Raw genomic sequence first — 22,832 nt, forward strand, 5'->3', positions numbered from 1 at the left:
TAATCCCCCCATAGTGCCCCCACACAGTATAATCCCCCCATAGTGCCCCCACACAGTATAATCCCCCCATAGTTCTCCCACACAGTATAATCCCCCCATAGTGCCCCCACACAGTATAATCCCCCCATAGTGCCCCCACACAGTATAATCCCCCCATAGTGCCCCCACACAGTATAATCTCCTCATAGTGCCCCCACACAGTATAATGCCCCCATAATGTCCCCACACAGTATAATACCCCCATAGTGCCCCCACACAGTATAATGCCCCCACACAGTATAATACCCCCATAGCTGCCCCCACACAGTATAATCCCCCCATAGTGCTCCCACACAGTATAATTCCCCCATAGTGCCCCCACACAGTATAATCCCCCCATAGTGCCCCCACACAGTATAATCCCCCCATAGTGCCCCCACACAGTATAATCCCCCCATAGTGCCCCCACACAGTATAATCTCCTCATAGTGCCCCCACACAGTATAATGCCCCCATAAAGTCCCCACACAGTATAATACCCCCATAGTGCCCCCACACAGTATAATGCCCCCACACAGTATAATACCCCCATAGCTGCCCCCACACAGTATAATCCCCCCATAGTGCTCCCACACAGTATAATTCCCCCATAGTGCCCCCACACAGTATAATGTCCCGATAGTGTCCCCACACAGTATAATGCCCCCATAGTGCCCCCACACAGTATAATGCCCCGATAGTGTCCCCACACAGTATAATACCCCCATAGCTGCCCCCACACAGTATAATCCCCTGATAGTGCCTCCACACAGTATAATCCCTCAATGTGCCACCACACTGTATAATCCCCCCATAGTGCCCCCACACAGTATAATCCCCCATAGTGCCCCCACACAGTATAATGCCCCCATAGTGCTCCCACACAGTATAATCCCCCCATAGTGCTCCCACACAGTATAATCCCCCCATAGTGCTCCCACACAGTATAATCCCCCCATAGTGCCCCCACACAGTATAATGCCCCGATAGTGCCCCCACACAGTATAATGCCCCCATAGCTGCCCTTACACAGTATAATGTCCTGATAGTGCCCCCACACAGTATAATCCCTCAATGTGCCACCACACAGTATAATCCCCCCATAGTGCCCCCACACAGTATAATCCCCCCATAGTGCCCCCACACAGTATAATCCCTCAATGTGCCCCCACACAGTATAATCCCCCCATAGTGCTCCCACACAGTATAATCCCCCCATAGTGTCCCCACACAGTATAATACCCCCATAGCTGCCCCCACACAGTATAATCCCCTGATAGTGCCTCCACACAGTATAATCCCCCATAGTGTCCCCACACAGTATAATACCCCCATAGCTGCCCCCACACAGTATAATCCCCTGATAGTGCCTCCACACAGTATAATCCCTCAATGTGCCACCACACAGTATAATCCCCCCATAGTGCCCCCACACAGTATAATGCCCCCATAGTGCTCCCACACAGTATAATCCCCCCATAGTGTCCCCACACAGTATAATCCCCCCATAGTGCCCCCACACAGTATAATGCCCCATAGTGCTCCCACACAGTATAATCCCCCATAGTGCTCCCACACAGTATAATCCCCCCATAGTGCTCCCACACAGTATAATCCCCCCATAGTGCCCCCACACAGTATAATGCCCCGATAGTGTCCCCACACAGTATAATACCCCCATAGTGCCCCCACACAGTATAATCCCCTGATAGTGCCTCCACACAGTATAATCCCTCAATGTGCCACCACACAGTATAATCCCCCCATAGTGCCCCCACACAGTATAATCCCCCATAGTGCCCCCACACAGTATAATGCCCCCATAGTGCCCCCACACAGTATAATCCCCCCATAGTGCCCCCACACAGTATAATCCCCCCATAGTGCCCCCACACAGTATAATCCCCCCATAGTGCCCCCACACAGTATAATCCCCCATAGTGCCCCCACACAGTATAATCCCCCCATAGTGCCCCCACACAGTATAATGCCCCCATAGTGCTCCCACACAGTATAATCCCCCCATAGTGCTCCCACACAGTATAATCCCCCCATAGTGCCCCCACACAGTATAATGCCCCGATAGTGTCCCCACACAGTATAATACCCCCATAGTGCCCCCACACAGTATAATGCCCGATAGTGTCCCCACACAGTATAATACCCCCATAGCTGCCCCCACACAGTATAATCCCCTGATAGTGCCTCCACACAGTATAATCCCTCAATGTGCCACCACACAGTATAATCCCCCCATAGTGCCCCCACACAGTATAATCCCCCATAGTGCCCCCACACAGTATAATGCCCCCATAGTGCTCCCACACAGTATAATCCCCCCATAGTGCCCCCACACAGTATAATGCCCCCACACAGTATAATACCCCCATAGCTGCCCCCACACAGTATAATCCCCCCATAGTGCCCCCACACAGTATAATCCCTCAATGTGCCCCCACACAGTATAATCCCCCCATAGTGCTCCCACACAGTATAATCCCCCCATAGTGTCCCCACACAGTATAATACCCCCATAGCTGCCCCCACACAGTATAATCCCCTGATAGTGCCTCCACACAGTATAATCCCCCCATAGTGTCCCCACACAGTATAATACCCCCATAGCTGCCCCCACACAGTATAATCCCCTGATAGTGCCTCCACACAGTATAATCCCTCAATGTGCCACCACACAGTATAATCCCCCCATAGTGCCCCCACACAGTATAATGCCCCCATAGTGCTCCCACACAGTATAATCCCCCCATAGTGCCCCCACACAGTATAATCCCCCCATAGTGCCCCCACACAGTATAATCCCCCCATAGTGCCCCCACACAGTATAATCCCCCCATAGTGCCCCCACACAGTATAATCCCCCCATAGTGCCCCCACACAGTATAATCCCCCCATAGTGCCCCCACACAGTATAATCCCCCCATAGTGCCCCCACACAGTATAATGCCCCCATAGTGCTCCCACACAGTATAATCCCCCCATAGTGCTCCCACACAGTATAATCCCCCCATAGTGCCCCCACACAGTATAATGCCCCGATAGTGTCCCCACACAGTATAATACCCCCATAGTGCCCCCACACAGTATAATGCCCCGATAGTGTCCCCACACAGTATAATACCCCCATAGCTGCCCCCACACAGTATAATCCCCTGATAGTGCCTCCACACAGTATAATCCCTCAATGTGCCACCACACAGTATAATCCCCCCATAGTGCCCCCACACAGTATAATCCCCCATAGTGCCCCCACACAGTATAATGCCCCCATAGTGCTCCCACACAGTATAATCCCCCCATAGTGCTCCCACAGTATAATCCCCCCTAGTGCCCCCACACAGTATAATCCCTCATAGTGCTCCCACACAGTATAATCCCCTCATAGTGTCCCCACATAGTATAATACCCCCACACAGTATAATACCCCCATAGCTGCCCCCACACAGTATAATCCCCCCATAGTGCCCCCACACAGTATAATCCCCCCATAGTGCCCCCACACAGTATAATCCCCCCATAGTGCTCCCACACAGTATAATCCCCCCATAGTGCCCCCACACAGTATAATCCCCCCATAGTGCCCCCACACAGTATAATCCCCCCATAGTGCCCCCACACAGTATAATCCCCCCATAGTGCCCCCACACAGTATAATCTCCTCATAGTGCCCCCACACAGTATAATGCCCCCATAGTGTCCCCACACAGTATAATACCCCCATAGTGCCCCCACACAGTATAATGCCCCCACACAGTATAATACCCCCATAGCTGCCCCCACACAGTATAATCCCCCCATAGTGCTCCCACACAGTATAATTCCCCCATAGTGCCCCCACACAGTATAATGCCCCGATAGTGTCCCCACACAGTATAATGCCCCCATAGTGCCCCCACACAGTATAATGCCCCGATAGTGTCCCCACACAGTATAATACCCCCATAGCTGCCCCCACACAGTATAATCCCCTGATAGTGCCTCCACACAGTATAATCCCTCAATGTGCCACCACACTGTATAATCCCCCCATAGTGCCCCCACACAGTATAATCCCCCATAGTTCCCCCACACAGTATAATGCCCCCATAGTGCTCCCACACAGTATAATCCCCCCATAGTGCTCCCACACAGTATAATCCCCCCATAGTGCTCCCACACAGTATAATCCCCCCATAGTGCCCCCACACAGTATAATGCCCCGATAGTGCCCCCACACAGTATAATGCCCCCATAGCTGCCCTTACACAGTATAATATCCTGATAGTGCCCCCACACAGTATAATCCCTCAATGTGCCACCACACAGTATAATCCCCCCATAGTGCCCCCACACAGTATAATCCCCCCATAGTGCCCCCACACAGTATAATCCCTCAATGTGCCCCCACACAGTATAATCCCCCCATAGTGCTCCCACACAGTATAATCCCCCCATAGTGTCCCCACACAGTATAATACCCCCATAGCTGCCCCCACACAGTATAATCCCCTGATAGTGCCTCCACACAGTATAATCCCCCCATAGTGTCCCCACACAGTATAATACCCCCATAGCTGCCCCCACACAGTATAATCCCCTGATAGTGCCTCCACACAGTATAATCCCTCAATGTGCCACCACACAGTATAATCCCCCCATAGTGCCCCCACACAGTATAATGCCCCCATAGTGCTCCCACACCGTATAATCCCCCCATAGTGTCCCCACACAGTATAATCCCCCCATAGTGCCCCCACACAGTATAATGCCCCCATAGTGCTCCCACACAGTATAATCCCCCCATAGTGCTCCCACACAGTATAATCCCCCCATAGTGCCCCCACACAGTATAATGCCCCGATAGTGTCCCCACACAGTATAATACCCCCATAGTGCCCCCACACAGTATAATGCCCCGATAGTGTCCCCACACAGTATAATACCCCCATAGCTGCCCCCACACAGTATAATCCCCTGATAGTGCCTCCACACAGTATAATCCCTCAATGTGCCACCACACAGTATAATCCCCCCATAGTGCCCCCACACAGTATAATCCCCCATAGTGCCCCCACACAGTATAATGCCCCCATAGTGCCCCCACACAGTATAATCCCCCCATAGTGCCCCCACACAGTATAATCCCCCCATAGTGCCCCCACACAGTATAATCCCCCCATAGTGCCCCCACACAGTATAATCCCCCCATAGTGCCCCCACACAGTATAATCCCCCCATAGTGCCCCCACACAGTATAATGCCCCATAGTGCTCCCACACAGTATAATCCCCCCATAGTGCCCCCACACAGTATAATGCCCCGATAGTGTCCCCACACAGTATAATACCCCCATAGTGCCCCCACACAGTATAATGCCCGATAGTGTCCCCACACAGTATAATACCCCCATAGCTGCCCCCACACAGTATAATCCCCTGATAGTGCCTCCACACAGTATAATCCCTCAATGTGCCACCACACAGTATAATCCCCCCATAGTGCCCCCACACAGTATAATCCCCCATAGTGCCCCCACACAGTATAATGCCCCCATAGTGCTCCCACACAGTATAATCCCCCCATAGTGCCCCCACACAGTATAATGCCCCCACACAGTATAATACCCCCATAGCTGCCCCCACGCAGTATAATCCCCCCATAGTGCCCCCACACAGTATAATCCCCCCATAGTGCCCCCACACAATATAATCCCTCAATGTGCCCCCACACAGTATAATCCCCCCATAGTGCTCCCACAACAGTATAATCCCCCCATAGTGTCCCCACACAGTATAATACCCCCATAGCTGCCCCCACACAGTATAATCCCCTGATAGTGCCTCCACACAGTATAATCCCCCCATAGTGTCCCCACACAGTATAATACCCCCATAGCTGCCCCCACACAGTATAATCCCCTGATAGTGCCTCCACACAGTATAATCCCTCAATGTGCCACCACACAGTATAATCCCCCCATAGTGCCCCCACACAGTATAATGCCCCCATAGTGCTCCCACACAGTATAATCCCCCCATAGTGCCCCCACACAGTATAATCCCCCCATAGTGCCCCCACACAGTATAATCCCCCCATAGTGCCCCCACACAGTATAATCCCCCCATAGTGCCCCCACACAGTATAATCCCCCCATAGTGCCCCCACACAGTATAATCCCCCCATAGTGCCCCCACACAGTATAATCCCCCCATAGTGCCCCCACACAGTATAATGCCCCCATAGTGCTCCCACACAGTATAATCCCCCCATAGTGCTCCCCACACAGTATAATCCCCCCATAGTGCCCCCACACAGTATAATGCCCCGATAGTGTCCCCACACAGTATAATACCCCCATAGTGCCCCCACACAGTATAATGCCCCGATAGTGTCCCCACACAGTATAATACCCCCATAGCTGCCCCCACACAGTATAATCCCCTGATAGTGCCTCCACACAGTATAATCCCTCAATGTGCCACCACACAGTATAATCCCCCCATAGTGCCCCCACACAGTATAATCCCCCATAGTGCCCCCACACAGTATAATGCCCCCATAGTGCTCCCACACAGTATAATCCCCCCATAGTGCTCCCACAGTATAATCCCCCCATAGTGCCCCCACACAGTATAATCCCTCATAGTGCTCCCACACAGTATAATCCCCTCATAGTGTCCCCACATAGTATAATACCCCCATAGTGCCCCCACACAGTATAATGCCCCCACACAGTATAATACCCCCATAGCTGCCCCCACACAGTATAATCCCCCCATAGCTGCCCCCACACAGTATAATCCCCCCATAGTGCCCCCACACAGTATAATCTCCTCATAGTGCCCCCACACAGTATAATGCCCCCCATAGTGTCCCCACACAGTATAATACCCCCATAGTGCCCCCACACAGTATAATGCCCCCACATAGTATAATACCCCCATAGCTGCCCCCACACAGTATAATCCCCCCATAGTGCTCCCACACAGTATAATTCCCCCATAGTGCCCCCACACAGTATAATGCCCCGATAGTGTCCCCACACAGTATAATGCCCCCATAGTGCCCCCACACAGTATAATGCCCCGATAGTGTCCCCACACAGTATAATACCCCCATAGCTGCCCCCACACAGTATAATCCCCTGATAGTGCCTCCACACAGTATAATCCCTCAATGTGCCACCACACTGTATAATCCCCCCATAGTGCCCCCACACAGTATAATCCCCCATAGTGCTCCCACACAGTATAATCCCCCCATAGTGCTCCCACACAGTATAATCCCCCCATAGTGCTCCCACACAGTATAATCCCCCCATAGTGCTCCCACACAGTATAATCCCCCCATAGTGCCCCAACACAGTATAATGCCCCGATAGTGCCCCCACACAGTATAATGCCCCCATAGCTGCCCTTACACAGTATAATGTCCTGATAGTGCCCCCACACAGTATAATCCCTCAATGTGCCACCACACAGTATAATCCCCCCATAGTGCCCCCACACAGTATAATCCCCCCATAGTGCCCCCACACAGTATAATCCCTCAATGTGCCCCCACACAGTATAATCCCCCCATAGTGCTCCCACACAGTATAATCCCCCCATAGTGTCCCCACACAGTATAATACCCCCATAGCTGCCCCCACACAGTATAATCCCCTGATAGTGCCTCCACACAGTATAATCCCCCCATAGTGTCCCCACACAGTATAATACCCCCATAGCTGCCCCCACACAGTATAATCCCCTGATAGTGCCTCCACACAGTATAATCCCTCAATGTGCCACCACACAGTATAATCCCCCCATAGTGCCCCCACACAGTATAATCCCCCCATAGTGTCCCCACACAGTATAATCCCCCCATAGTGCCCCCACACAGTATAATGCCCCCATAGTGCTCCCACACAGTATAATCCCCCCATAGTGCTCCCACACAGTATAATCCCCCCATAGTGCCCCCACACAGTATAATGCCCCGATAGTGTCCCCACACAGTATAATACCCCCATAGTGCCCCCACACAGTATAATCCCCTGATAGTGCCTCCACACAGTATAATCCCTCAATGTGCCACCACACAGTATAATCCCCCCATAGTGCCCCCACACAGTATAATCCCCCATAGTGCCCCCACACAGTATAATCCCCCATAGTGCCCCCACACAGTATAATGCCCCCATAGTGCTCCCACACAGTATAATCCCCCCCATAGTGCCCCCACACAGTATAATGCCCCCACACAGTATAATCCCCCCATAGCTGCCCCCACACAGTATAATCCCCCCATAGTGCCCCCACACAGTATAATCCCCCCATAGTGCCCCCACACAGTATAATCCCTCAATGTGCCCCCACACAGTATAATCCCCCCATAGTGCTCCCACACAGTATAATCCCCCCATAGTGCCCCCACACAGTATAATGCCCCGATAGTGTCCCCACACAGTATAATACCCCCATAGCTGCCCCCACACAGTATAATCCCCTGATAGTGCCTCCACACAGTATAATCCCTCAATGTGCCACCACACTGTATAATCCCCCCATAGTGCCCCCACACAGTATAATCCCCCATAGTGCCCCCACACAGTATAATGCCCCCATAGTGCTCCCACACAGTATAATCCCCCCATAGTGCTCCCACACAGTATAATCCCCCCATAGTGCTCCCACACAGTATAATCCCCCCATAGTGCCCCCACACAGTATAATGCCCCGATAGTGCCCCCACACAGTATAATGCCCCCATAGCTGCCCTTACACAGTATAATGTCCTGATAGTGCCCCCACACAGTATAATCCCTCAATGTGCCACCACACAGTATAATCCCCCCATAGTGCCCCCACACAGTATAATCCCCCCATAGTGCCCCCACACAGTATAATCCCTCAATGTGCCCCCACACAGTATAATCCCCCCATAGTGCTCCCACACAGTATAATCCCCCCATAGTGTCCCCACATAGTATAATACCCCCATAGCTGCCCCCACACAGTATAATCCCCTGATAGTGCCTCCACACAGTATAATCCCCCCATAGTGTCCCCACACAGTATAATACCCCCATAGCTGCCCCCACACAGTATAATCCCCTGATAGTGCCTCCACACAGTATAATCCCTCAATGTGCCACCACACAGTATAATCCCCCCATAGTGCCCCCACACAGTATAATGCCCCCATAGTGCTCCCACACAGTATAATCCCCCCATAGTGTCCCCACACAGTATAATCCCCCCATAGTGCCCCCACACAGTATAATGCCCCCATAGTGCTCCCACACAGTATAATCCCCCCATAGTGCTCCCACACAGTATAGTGCCCCCACACAGTATAATGCCCCGATAGTGTCCCCACACAGTATAATACCCCCATAGTGCCCCCACACAGTATAATGCCCCGATAGTGTCCCCACACAGTATAATACCCCCATAGCTGCCCCCACACAGTATAATCCCCTGATAGTGCCTCCACACAGTATAATCCCTCAATGTGCCACCACACAGTATAATCCCCCCATAGTGCCCCCACACAGTATAATCCCCCATAGTGCCCCCACACAGTATAATGCCCCCATAGTGCCCCCACACAGTATAATCCCCCCATAGTGCCCCCACACAGTATAATCCCCCCATAGTGCCCCCACACAGTATAATCCCCCCATAGTGCCCCCACACAGTATAATCCCCCCATAGTGCCCCCACACAGTATAATCCCCCCATAGTGCCCCCACACAGTATAATGCCCCCATAGTGCTCCCACACAGTATAATCCCCCCATAGTGCTCCCACACAGTATAATCCCCCCATAGTGCCCCCACACAGTATAATGCCCCGATAGTGTCCCCACACAGTATAATACCCCCATAGTGCCCCCACACAGTATAATGCCCGATAGTGTCCCCACACAGTATAATACCCCCATAGCTGCCCCCACACAGTATAATCCCCTGATAGTGCCTCCACACAGTATAATCCCTCAATGTGCCACCACACAGTATAATCCCCCCATAGTGCCCCCACACAGTATAATCCCCCATAGTGCCCCCACACAGTATAATGCCCCCATAGTGCTCCCACACAGTATAATCCCCCCCATAGTGCCCCCACACACAGTATAATGCCCCCACACAGTATAATCCCCCCATAGCTGCCCCCACACAGTATAATCCCCCCATAGTGCCCCCACACAGTATAATCCCCCCATAGTGCCCCCACACAGTATAATCCCTCAATGTGCCCCCACACAGTATAATCCCCCCATAGTGCTCCCACACAGTATAATCCCCCCATAGTGTCCCCACACAGTATAATACCCCCATAGCTGCCCCCACACAGTATAATCCCCTGATAGTGCCTCCACACAGTATAATCCCCCCATAGTGTCCCCACACAGTATAATACCCCCATAGCTGCCCCCACACAGTATAATCCCCTGATAGTGCCTCCACACAGTATAATCCCTCAATGTGCCACCACACAGTATAATCCCCCCATAGTGCCCCCACACAGTATAATGCCCCCATAGTGCTCCCACACAGTATAATCCCCCCATAGTGCCCCCACACAGTATAATCCCCCCATAGTGCCCCCACACAGTATAATCCCCCCATAGTGCCCCCACACAGTATAGTGCCCCCACACAGTATAATCCCCCCATAGTGCCCCCACACAGTATAATCCCCCCATAGTGCCCCCACACAGTATAATCCCCCCATAGTGCCCCCACACAGTATAATGCCCCCATAGTGCTCCCACACAGTATAATCCCCCCATAGTGCCCCCACACAGTATAATGCCCCGATAGTGTCCCCACACAGTATAATACCCCCATAGTGCCCCCACACAGTATAATGCCCCGATAGTGTCCCCACACAGTATAATACCCCCATAGCTGCCCCCACACAGTATAATCCCCTGATAGTGCCTCCACACAGTATAATCCCTCAATGTGCCACCACACAGTATAATCCCCCCATAGTGCCCCCACACAGTATAATCCCCCATAGTGCCCCCACACAGTATAATGCCCCCATAGTGCTCCCACACAGTATAATCCCCCCATAGTGCTCCCACAGTATAATCCCCCCATAGTGCCCCCACACAGTATAATCCCTCATAGTGCTCCCACACAGTATAATCCCCTCATAGTGTCCCCACATAGTATAATACCCCCATAGTGCCCCCACACAGTATAATGCCCCCACACAGTATAATACCCCCATAGCTGCCCCCACACAGTATAATCCCCCCATAGTGCCCCCACACAGTATAATCCCCCCATAGTGCCCCCACACAGTATAATCCGCCCATAATGCTCCCACACAGTATAATCCCCCCATAGTGCCCCCACACAGTATAATCCCCCCATAGTGCCCCCACACAGTATAATCCCCCCATAGTGCCCCCACACAGTATAATCTCATCATAGTGCCCCCACACAGTATAATGCCCCCATAGTGTCCCCACACAGTATAATACCCCCATAGTGCCCCCACACAGTATAATGCCCCCACACAGTATAATACCCCCATAACTGCCCCCACACAGTATAATCCCCCCATAGTGCTCCCACACAGTATAATTCCCCCATAGTGCCCCCACACAGTATAATGCCCCGATAGTGTCCCCACACAGTATAATGCCCCCATAGTGCCCCCACACAGTATAATGCCCCGATAGTGTCCCCACACAGTATAATACCCCCATAGCTGCCCCCACACAGTATAATCCCCTGATAGTGCCTCCACACAGTATAATCCCTCAATGTGCCACCACACTGTATAATCCCCCCATAGTGCCCCCACACAGTATAATCCCCCATAGTGCCCCCACACAGTATAATGCCCCCATAGTGCTCCCACACAGTATAATCCCCCCATAGTGCTCCCACACAGTATAATCCCCCCATAGTGCTCCCACACAGTATAATCCCCCCATAGTGCCCCCACACAGTATAATGCCCCGATAGTGCCCCCACACAGTATAATGCCCCCATAGCTGCCCTTACACAGTATAATGTCCTGATAGTGCCCCCACACAGTATAATCCCTCAATGTGCCACCACACAGTATAATCCCCCCATAGTGCCCCCACACAGTATAATCCCCCCATAGTGCCCCCACACCGTATAATCCCTCAATGTGCCCCCACACAGTATAATCCCCCCATAGTGCTCCCACACAGTATAATCCCCCCATAGTGTCCCCACACAGTATAATACCCCCATAGCTGCCCCCACACAGTATAATCCCCTGATAGTGCCTCCACACAGTATAATCCCCCCATAGTGTCCCCACACAGTATAATACCCCCATAGCTGCCCCCACACAGTATAATCCCCTGATAGTGCCTCCACACAGTATAATCCCTCAATGTGCCACCACACAGTATAATCCCCCCATAGTGCCCCCACACAGTATAATGCCCCCATAGTGCTCCCACACAGTATAATCCCCCCATAGTGCCCCCACACAGTATAATCCCCCCATAGTGCCCCCACACAGTATAATCCCCCCATAGTGCCCCCACACAGTATAATCCCCCCATAGTGCCCCCACACAGTATAATCCCCCCATAGTGCCCCCACACAGTATAATCCCCCCATAGTGCCCCCACACAGTATAATCCCCCCATAGTGCCCCCACACAGTATAATCCCCCCATAGTGCCCCCACACAGTATAATCCCCCCATAGTGCCCCCACACAGTATAATCCCCCCATAGTGCCCCCACACAGTATAATGCCCCCATAGTGCTCCCACACAGTATAATCCCCCCATAGTGCTCCCACACAGTATAATCCCCCCATAGTGCCCCCACACAGTATAATGCCCCGATAGTGTCCCCACACAGTATAATACCCCCATAGTGCCCCCACACAGTATAATGCCCCGATAGTGTCCCCACACAGTATAATACCCTCATAGCTGCCCCCACACAGTATAATCCCCTGATAGTGCCTCCACACAGTATAATCCCTCAATGTGCCACCACACAGTATAATCCCCCCATAGTGCCCCCACACAGTATAATCCCCCATAGTGCCCCCACACAGTATAATGCCCCCATAGTGCTCCCACACAGTATAATCCCCCCATAGTGCCCCTCACACAGTATAATCCCCCCATAGTGCCCCCACACAGTATAATTCCTCATAGTGCCCCCACACAGTATAATGCCCCATAGGGCCCCCCACACTGAATATTGCCCCCACACTGCTCACTTCTCCCTGCTCCACTATTGGTTTTCACAGTCTCTGCACCCCATTCATTGCAAGAGGCTAAACCTGCGACAGAATTGACATTTGTCGATTAGATAATCTGCCACATTCCCTTTAATTCCACACAGGTTTTTTCCCTACATCTGCATTGTAGTAGCCAAGTGTTATTTTTCCAGGGACGAGTTGCAGATTTTAATGGTGTTATATCATGTGCTAAGAAAATGTAAAAAATTATTTTGTGGGCTGAGATTAAGAAAAAAAAAAAAAAGACCGCAATTTCCCCATAATTTTTTGGGTTTCGTTTTTATGGCGTTTGCTGTGCAGTAAATGACATGTTGACTATGTTCCGCGGGTCGATACGATGACAGGGAGACCAAATATTTCTTAGGTTTTCCTACGTTTACAGAATAAAAACGCCGTATTCTTAGACCCCTGTGATGGAGCTTGTTTGGGTTTTTTGGGGGGGGGGGGGGGGGGGGGTGAGCTGTATATTTTATTTGTTCCATTTTTTCTTTTTTACCCCGCAGCTAAATGTCGTGATATTTCAGTTGTTCGATGTGTTCTCGTCGATACCAATTATGTTTTATGTTTTTTTATTGCCTACATATTTATGGAGAAAAATTGGAAAAATTATGGATATGACCTCTTTCTGTCCCTTACTGTATAGCCCTGCCTCATGCATACAACTATATGGGTTTTGCGGTCTGCAAAACCACGGGTCCGTCGGACCACAAAAAACCCTTGTTGTGTCATCCGGACTCACCGATCCACAACAATTCACCAGTATTGGTCAATCCACAAATCCGGACCGTAAAATGACTTGTCCTGAGTGTTTGCAATCCGGGTTTGCGGCCCACGCACCGATCTTATGCATGAGCCTATAAAAAAAGAATGGGTCCGCAAAAATGTGGATATATTGTGGCCCCAAAAATACTGTCGTGTGCATGAGGCCTTAATAGTAGGACACAAGGCCGACCTGGAGGTTCAGCGCTGCAGGCCAATCATATGCTTGCTGCCCTCCAAGGAGTTGTCTAGGTTGGCCATGGGCTGTGCAAGGCCCCCTTTATAATCCTCGACAACCCCTTTGATTACTACATTTGGTACGTGCGGCAGGCGGGCCATCAGTGATCAAAATTTTGAGTTACTCTTCTTTTTATATTTTTTTAATTCTTCCTCCTGCAGTACAGAAACATCTACGCACCCTCAGAGGGCCCCTCAGGATGGACATTGGGCAAATCAGAATATTCTATAAAATATTTAACCTCACTCGGGATATCATCCACCGGCTGACCGAAGAGGTGAGGAAATGGGACAATTATTTCACTTAAAGGGTAAGGGCCCGACTCACACTCTGAATTGGTCTTGGCCTGGCTCTCGCCCCCCCCCCCCCCCCCCCAGAATCAGCTGTTTGAAGGCGACGTGGCACTCCAGAGAGCGCTGCTACCTCTTTAACCCCTTAATGAAGGGCCAATTTTCGATTTTTATATTTTTTCTTAAAGGGAAGGTGTCACAAAGAAATTTTTTTTTATATGTTATTGCTTTTAGTATGTCATTAAAATAATTTTTATTTATTTGTGTTTTTGTGTTGTACTTTTTTCTTTTTTCTTACTTTTACTTCTCTATGGGGGCAGCCATTTTTTTTTTCATCTCTGTATGTGTCGATTAACGACACATACAGAGATGGAATACGGCACATACATCCCCATGGAGAATGTGAACGGGAGCCGTTCCATTCTCTGCAGCGTACACCGTCTGTGTGGGAACGGCGCATGCGCCGCTCCCACACAGTCCAAAAGGAAGGTCTTCAGCAGAGCGACATCCGGCGCCATTTTCATGTGGACCGGAAGCCGTGGCCGGACAGTAGGACGACTACTTCCGCTCGCGGCTTCCGGGCATATATTCAGACTAGGAGCGGAGGCAGCAGCGACGGCGGCGGCAGGAGCAGGTAAGTTATGTTCGTGTATGTTCGTGTTATACTGTGTGATTACCACTGTATCTAATCCTCCTACACTGTGTATTCGCTCAAAAAATGGCGGCACACAGTGTAGGAGGTTTGAACATGCAATCCCCTCCTTTCTCCTGGCACTAGCCAGGATAAAGGAGGGGGGATTCTGTGAGGACACTAGAGCGAGTGTGTCTTCTCCAATTTTGCAGCATAAAGCAATGAGGTTGCTTTACCACATGCCAAATTCTGCAATTTTGGGAATTGCTCCCTCTAGTGACCAGCACATCTAATTTATAATATTTCCTGACTTGTGAAAAAATTAGAACAATGTCTAATCATTTATATACTAACTGTTTAACTAAAAAAAAAAAATTTTCTAGCGACACATTCCCTTTCAATTTTTTACTTTTTTTTTTTTTTCATTTTAGTTTTTTCCTCCCTGACTTTTTCCGTCCACATAGCCGTATGTGGGCTTGTTTTTTACGGGACGAGTTGTAGGTTTTCATGGCACCATTTAATTTACCATATAATGTACTGGGAAACTGGAAAAAAAATGTGTGTGGGGTGAAATGGGCAAAAATAGCAATTTCCGGCATTGTTGTTTAGGTCTAATTTTTAAGTCGTTCATCATGCGGTAAAAACAATGTTTATTTTGTTCTACGGGTTAATACGATTACAGCGATACCAAATTTATATTGTTTTTTTTATGTTTTACCACATTTATAAAGAAAAAACTATTTGTTAAAAAAAATAGTTTTGTGTTGCCAAAAGGCAGAAAAGTTTTTTTTTATTTTTCCATCAATTGAGCGGTGTGGGGGCTTATTTTATGCGGGGCGAGCTGTCGTTTTTATTGGTATAATTTTGGAGTACATGAGACTTTTTGGGAGAGCTAAAGTGACCAAAAAACAACAATTCAGGCGTTCACCATGCAGCTTAAATAACTTTATATTGTAATAGTTTGGGTTCTTACGGACGCGGCGATAACAGTTCTATTCATTTTTATTTCTTTTAACATTTATTTAGGGAAACAAATTGGAAAAACTTTTAGTATTTATCTGGACATGAAAAAAAAACTTTAACTGTTTTTTACTTCTTTTCTAAGTCCCCCTAGAGGACTTTAACCAAAAATCGTTGGATCGCTTGCATTATATACTAATGTATTGCATTATATCGTGATTTTGACAGGCTCCTATTAAGCCCTGCTGCGTCGCTGCGGGGAGGGGCGATGGGCTGTCTGAGGCAGCCAACCCCTCTTTCTAACGCCTTAGATGCCGTGGTCGCTATTGACCGTGGCATCTAAAGGGTTAAACGGACAGAAGCAGAGAGATTTGATTCCGCCCGTTGCGGTGAGGTGTAACATACAGCCGATACCCGTTGATACTGCGCTCATGCCACCATACTTCCCTTTAACACTTGTCACGTACGTGACAATGCGTTAAGGGGTTAATGCGTACACAGCTCAGCACTGTACAATGCCGTCGGAGACGGGGCCGAGAGTCAAACCTCCACCAATCAGATATTGATGGCCATTCATTTTATGTCACCGGATAAATGTATTAATTAAAGCAACAGTTTGATTGGACTAGGATTATGTATATAGTTATATTGGCGTCTCTCTCAATGCTCAGAATTACACAGTAGTAAAAAAGACGTCTGGAGAGTGTGTGACCAACATCAGCCATGTATTCGGAGGATGGAGCAGGACCCAGACCCCCCTCACAATGCCACCACCTCATATACTGATCTATGATCGAAGCAATGATCAGAAGATCCTGGACTTCACCCACAAGATCATCGAGCTGCTGACTGGAGAGGTGACAATGCCGGGAATGCTGGGATATTATGTAATAACACAAGGTATAATGTGTCGGGATGATGACTGTATCATTGTGTGTCAGGTTCCTATAAGATGTCAGGATATCGCCGTCTATTTCTCCATGGAGGAGTGGGAGTATATAGAAGGTCACAAGGATCTGTACAAGGACATAATGATGGAAGACCACCGGGACCGCACATCACCGGGTAAGAGGGATCTGTACAAGGACGTCATGATGGAGGACCACCGGAACCGCACATCACCGGGTAAGAGGAGACATTTTGGCCTTGTGCCAGCGCGGAACTGCAGGCTCCATGGCGCACACATAGAGTTGACGTCATTAGGAGCCGCAATGGTGGCCCAGTGCGAGAGTGTAAAGAAGCACATATGAAGAGGTAGTAAGAACCGCTTCTTATATACTTATTATACGTCTCATAGCATAAATTGAGACCTAGAGCTATATGTAAAGTACAAAAGATAAATTTTATTACATATCGAACAATTATTAAAAAAACATGGCGAGGTTTCTAAAAAAGAAGTTGCATGTGGGTCACTCACAAGTAATATATCACCATGGGGACATGAGCATAACAGAGAAAATAACCACCCCCTGAGGAAGCTGATACAGCGAAACGCGCGTTGGGGTGGTTATTTTCTCTGCACGTGGATCACGAACTTTACAAAAGTCCCCGAGAGCAGAAAAGAGTACCATCAGGTCCAAGTATAACTGCGATATATAAGCAGGATATGTAGAGTGTGCAAGGCTATTCATCTGGAGTCACCAGATAAAGCCAGAAAAAGTCCACTCACCCATAGTTAGGAAGGTACAGTACATTTAGACAATACTAAGAATTGATGTCTTTTCCTCTCGAGCATTTTTGATGCTGTTTCAACTGTAGGATGTGTATTTGAGTAAGGGGTTTCCTGCTTTGGATCCCCCCTGTTTTGGAGTGATACAGTCACAGCAATGTGAGATTTATAATCAGTAGCTAGCAGCTGCTTTTACAAGTGTTTACGAGTTACTATCATATTGCATACCTGTATGCCTCTGTGCTATCTATATCCTGTTATGCTCATGTCCCCATGGTGATATATTACTTGTGAGTGACCCACATGCAACTTCTTCTTTTTTAGAAACCTCGCCATGTTTTTTTAATAATTGTTCGATATGTAAATTATATGTAATAAAATGTATCTTTTGTACTTTACATATAGCTCTAGGACTCTTTTTTCTCAATTTATGCTATGTTATCAGGGAGTCTGCTATTCTGTGACATTTTGGGGGTGCCTTACACCAATGTTGGCTGCACCTAACCAGTTATCCGTCCCTGTGAGACATTTGTTTATAATTATTATACGTCTCAGACTGAACCACCAGCGCTGTCCTCCTGCCACAAGGATTCAGTCTCTATCGTAAGAATACGCATGGGACTGATTTCAAAGCGTTGAGGAGCCTCTTCTGGCATCAATGTTGGTGTTATTGCGACCCCCGCAAGCAGCCATATGAACGTGAAATCCTCTTACTAACGCTAAATGACATCCTGGAGGGTTGAGCGGTAGATGTTGTGGTGGCAATGAAATGTTCTGCTTCTTCTACCCGCTATGGATAAAAAGTCTGATTTGTATGATCTCATCCATTCATTTTATAATTTCTCTGCTCTCTGGAGGAATTTAAAGGGTAACTAAACTTTCAAAAATCTTCTGAGTGCCATAGTGACATGTCAGAAGTCTTGATTGGTGGTGGTCTGAGCTCTGAGACCCCGACTCATTGTTTAAAACAAAGCGGCAGAAGCGCTCGGGAGAGCGCTGAGCCGCTTTGTTTCTGATTGGCTTTTCTCGGAGAGCCGAGCAGTTGGTGTACGGGCTCATAACCTTTATATTGAGTCCTTACACTTCTCCGAGAAAAGTCGATCATAGATGAAGCGGCTCAGCACTCACCCGAGCGCTTGTGATGCTTCGTTTTAGTGATCGGTGAGGGTCTCAGTGCTCGGACTCCCACTGATCAAAACTTCTAACAAGGCACTATGACGTGTCAGAAGTTTCTCCATCGCTCATGACCGGACCCATGCGAGGAGACCGCCCATCCCAGGACAGGAAACCTGAGGAGATAAAAATATTCACACCCCCTCCACACCTCTGTTTCAGGTTTCCTGTCCCCCCGGATAGGTCGTCCTGTGGAGCTTCTTCTCCCTTTAACTTTTTTTTTTTAGACATTTTCGTCTGCAGGTTCCCTTTGGAGCAGAATCTTCCTTTGGTAGCGGGGTCCTGCAGGCTGTTGTCCCTCCCTGATGACTACTAGTCTAGTCTTGCTTGGGCGCTGTCATGAGCGATGGAAAAACAAGAATTACTTACCGGTAATTGTCTTTTTGGAGCTCATGGCGGCACCCTATATATTCCCTCCCTTATATGATTTTATTTGGTACTAAGCCCGTTAACTCTCTATCCTTTCCTCCGTGTGGCGGTCTATAGGTCAGGGTCTGGCAGAATACGGCTATAACTTACCGGATTTGGGTCCCTTTCATCTCCGCCTCTTGTGGTGTTATCATTCCAGATCCCTTGTTTGTTTCACTCCTCCGGGTACGTCCTTTCTTGCATATCACGGAGGTGTGGAGGGGGTGTGCACCTTTCTATCCCCTCAGGTTTCCTGTCCTGGGATGGGTCTCCCCGCATGGGTGCTGTCATAAGCGCCCAAAAAACTTTTACCGGTAAGTAATTGTTTTTTAACTTTTAGTTACCCTTTAATATATGCAAAACAGAACTCATATCATGACGTGAAATCTTCTATATTTCCAGCACCGTATTCACATCTTTGTAGCATGTGGGCGCGTATTGTCTGGCGTTACGACTGCGCGTTCATGATAAGCTAAATACTACTCCCTTTTATTTATTTTTCCCTTCCCGTTCAGGCTCCTACCGTTCAAAATCCTCCCAGATGAATATTCCTCCTAGTTTCCTCGACACGACAGCGCGCCTCGTCCTTGCCGACCCTTCAGGAATAGAAAGGTGCAAAGAGCTGATGACAGAAAGGGTTCTAATCCTCTGCCTGGAGATCATCTACCTGCTTACCAGAGAGGTAAGGGATTCTGGGAATTACGTCACATGACCTTGTTTTTTTTTCTCCGTTTCGCTGACTTCCCACATAAAATTTTTGACGAAAAAAAAAGGCAACGTATAAAGGAAAGACCCCTCCTCTTGTTCGCATTCTTGTGTTTAGCTGAAACTGCACGTAATACAGCCTTTAAGAGGATTGCAGAATTGGCAATAGATCAGTCAATTGGCGTAAAAGATTTGATAATTATGTTTTGGCATTTTGCTGTTTCATTGCGGCAGCCATTTTGAAAGGCAGGAAAAAATGGCAACATCTGTGTAAGTAAAAGAAAAATAATGAATACATTTTGGCAATCACTCTAACCTCTGATTTTCTAGTATATGGGAAATGTTATATTTTGGGTGCAAATTCTCTTTTAATCACTTTTTATTCCATTGCTTCTCATTGCAGTGAAGTGTCGTCTGTAACATACGGCCGGCACACACAAGTTATGGAGCGGGCTCAGCCTGTGAGCCCGCTCCATTCTTTCCCTCTCGGCCTGCACGGTATATATACAACGGATGTCGGAAAAGGGGTTAATAACAAAGGGACATTACTTAAGCGTAAATGTTGCTGTGGGAATGTGATGATGGTTATCACTGTCTCTATACACAGGACTACACGGTAGTGAAGACGACGTCTGGAGAGTGTGTGACCCCCAGCAGCCGTCCTTGTGTGTCCGGAGGATGGAGCAGAACCAAGACCCCTATCACGAAGCCTCCACCTCCCTCACTGATACATGAGAGAAACAACGAGAAGATCCTGGACCTCACCCACAAGATCATCGAGCTGCTGACGGGGGAGGTGACACTGCCGGGAATGCTGGGACATTATATAATAACACAAGGTATAATGTGTCTGGGTGATGACTGTATCATTGTGTGTCAGGTGCCTATAAGATGTCAGGATGTCGCCGTCTATTTCTCCATGGAGGAGTGGGAGTATATAGAAGAACACAAGGATCTGTACAAGGAGGTCATGATGGAGGAGCACCGGGACCGCACCCCACCGGGTAAGAAGGATCTGTACAAGGACGTCATGATGGAGGACCACCGAAACCGCACACCACCGGGTAAGAGGGATCTGTACAAGGAGGTCATGATGGAGGACCACCGGCCCCTCACACCACCCGGTAAGGGGGATCTGTACAAGGACATCATGATGGAGGACCACCGGAACCACACACCACCGGGTAAGGGGAGACATTCATTGATAATAAAATCACCCAGAAAACTCCATCATCTGATCAGATATGAAGGATTTATTCAGTCACTGTGTCTTTTCTGCAGCTGAATCCAGTAAAAGGAATCCACTAGAAATATATCCCAGCCCTCCGTATTCCCAAGATTGCCCGGAGGAAAATCACAATGTCCAACATAATTATCAGGTAGATTGAGCTGAGGCGTCATTATATACTTTATCTAATTTGTTGCGGAACCCTCAAGGGCTTATTCACACAAACAAGTGTCAAATCAGCTGTGAAAAACTACCGTTCAGTACCAGTACCTGATTTTACAGATCCCTCAGACTTGAGTCTATTGAGGGATCAGTGAAAACGGGCAAAAATAGGACCGTTAAAAAAACTGCCGTGTGAATAGCCCCATAGGTGTACATTGATTTTAATGCAGCCGCGTGACGGTCGTTAAAAAAACAAACTTCCGGCACATGGCCAAATTATCCCGTTCGTGTGAATAACCTCTTGGATCTAAGTTTCGGTTCATTTTATCCAACGTTATTAATTCATTTTATTCGAGGTGTAGATTAGTCTTGTTTCTCGCGGTTGTAAATAAACTCTTCCGGCTCCTCATTTCGTTCTGGGTCGTTAAAATTTTGGGTTACGTATTATTTCCTGGTGCTTTAAAGAAAAACTTCTATTAAACGTCACCAACTTTGTCTAAATTGGCGATCCTTTTTCACGCCTTGGATCAGGGTGAAGACATTATTGATCTGAAATTTGAAATTCTAGAGAGAGAAGAAGAGATGTACGTCACGTGTGATCCGCCGCCCCAATTTCCTACCGATATTCGCACTGGTGAGTAATAACCTCTAAATACTGAGGGGACCAAAGAAAAAAAACCTTAGAACACGAGGTTTAATCCATTTGAAGAATCTTTTTGTTTGAGATGGTGAAACATAAGAACGAGGGGGTTTTCTATGAAGGTTGTTGATGGACGATAATAAGGGGCTTATTAAAGGGGTTCACCGCTAATATAATTGGAGAAATTAAAGCTTTTTATGATCCGGTTTGTTTATATTTTTGAAGTTTTTTCTTTAGTGCCAATATAAAAAGGCATAAAAAACGTTCCATCTTTAGAGATTTTTGTTGAAACATTTTAAGCAAGTGGCAAAAATAGGCAAGTGGTCCAGTCAAGCTAGAAATTCCCTTTTCACACCCGCAGAAGTTTGCGGGTTCAGTCACCGGTCTGTGGTATTGTTATGAGATTTCATCTATGTAAGGTCTCATGCACACGACCGTATTCTTTTTTTACTGTCTGCAAATACGGGTCCGTAGTCTTCCGCAAGTCATCCGCATATCTGGCATGCTGTCCCCAAATACAGTCCGCAGTGCCTCCGTTTTTACGGATCCACAAAAGAAAGGGGAGGCTTCAAATGATGTCACCAACAAGTCCCAACCCCTGGAAAAGGTCATATGATCACTCAGGCGCCATTTTCTTGGGAAATCCCCTGTCGTCGAATAGCAACGCTTCCGCAATTACGGACGGCTATGGATGCGCATCC

General features: G+C 48.5%; 1 protein-coding gene across 5 annotated transcripts in view; it reads left to right on the forward strand.

Moving 5' to 3' along the window:
• Positions 1–22,832, forward strand: part of LOC142729645 (uncharacterized) — a 30,032-nt gene that overhangs the window by 1,417 nt on the left and 5,783 nt on the right. The window contains exons 2-9 of one of the 5 annotated variants that reach the window (XM_075849279.1): positions 14,427–14,542; positions 16,818–17,003; positions 17,088–17,271; positions 19,912–20,078; positions 20,709–20,897; positions 20,982–21,285; positions 21,383–21,480; positions 22,023–22,125. In XM_075849279.1, coding sequence (XP_075705394.1) covers positions 14,465–14,542; positions 16,818–17,003; positions 17,088–17,271; positions 19,912–20,078; positions 20,709–20,897; positions 20,982–21,285; positions 21,383–21,480; positions 22,023–22,125 — 1,309 coding nt within the window. In that variant the 5' untranslated portion in view covers positions 14,427–14,464. Of the gene's footprint in view, positions 1–14,426; positions 14,576–16,817; positions 17,004–17,087; positions 17,272–18,175; positions 19,711–19,911; positions 20,079–20,708; positions 20,898–20,981; positions 21,286–21,382; positions 21,481–22,022; positions 22,126–22,832 lie in introns of those variants that run through there. The other 4 variants (XM_075849280.1, XM_075849281.1, XM_075849282.1 and 1 more) reach the window with 4 other exon arrangements.

Source organism: Rhinoderma darwinii, unplaced genomic scaffold (assembly GCF_050947455.1).
Source record: "Rhinoderma darwinii isolate aRhiDar2 unplaced genomic scaffold, aRhiDar2.hap1 Scaffold_730, whole genome shotgun sequence".
NCBI classification, from domain to species: Eukaryota; Metazoa; Chordata; class Amphibia; order Anura; family Rhinodermatidae; genus Rhinoderma; species Rhinoderma darwinii.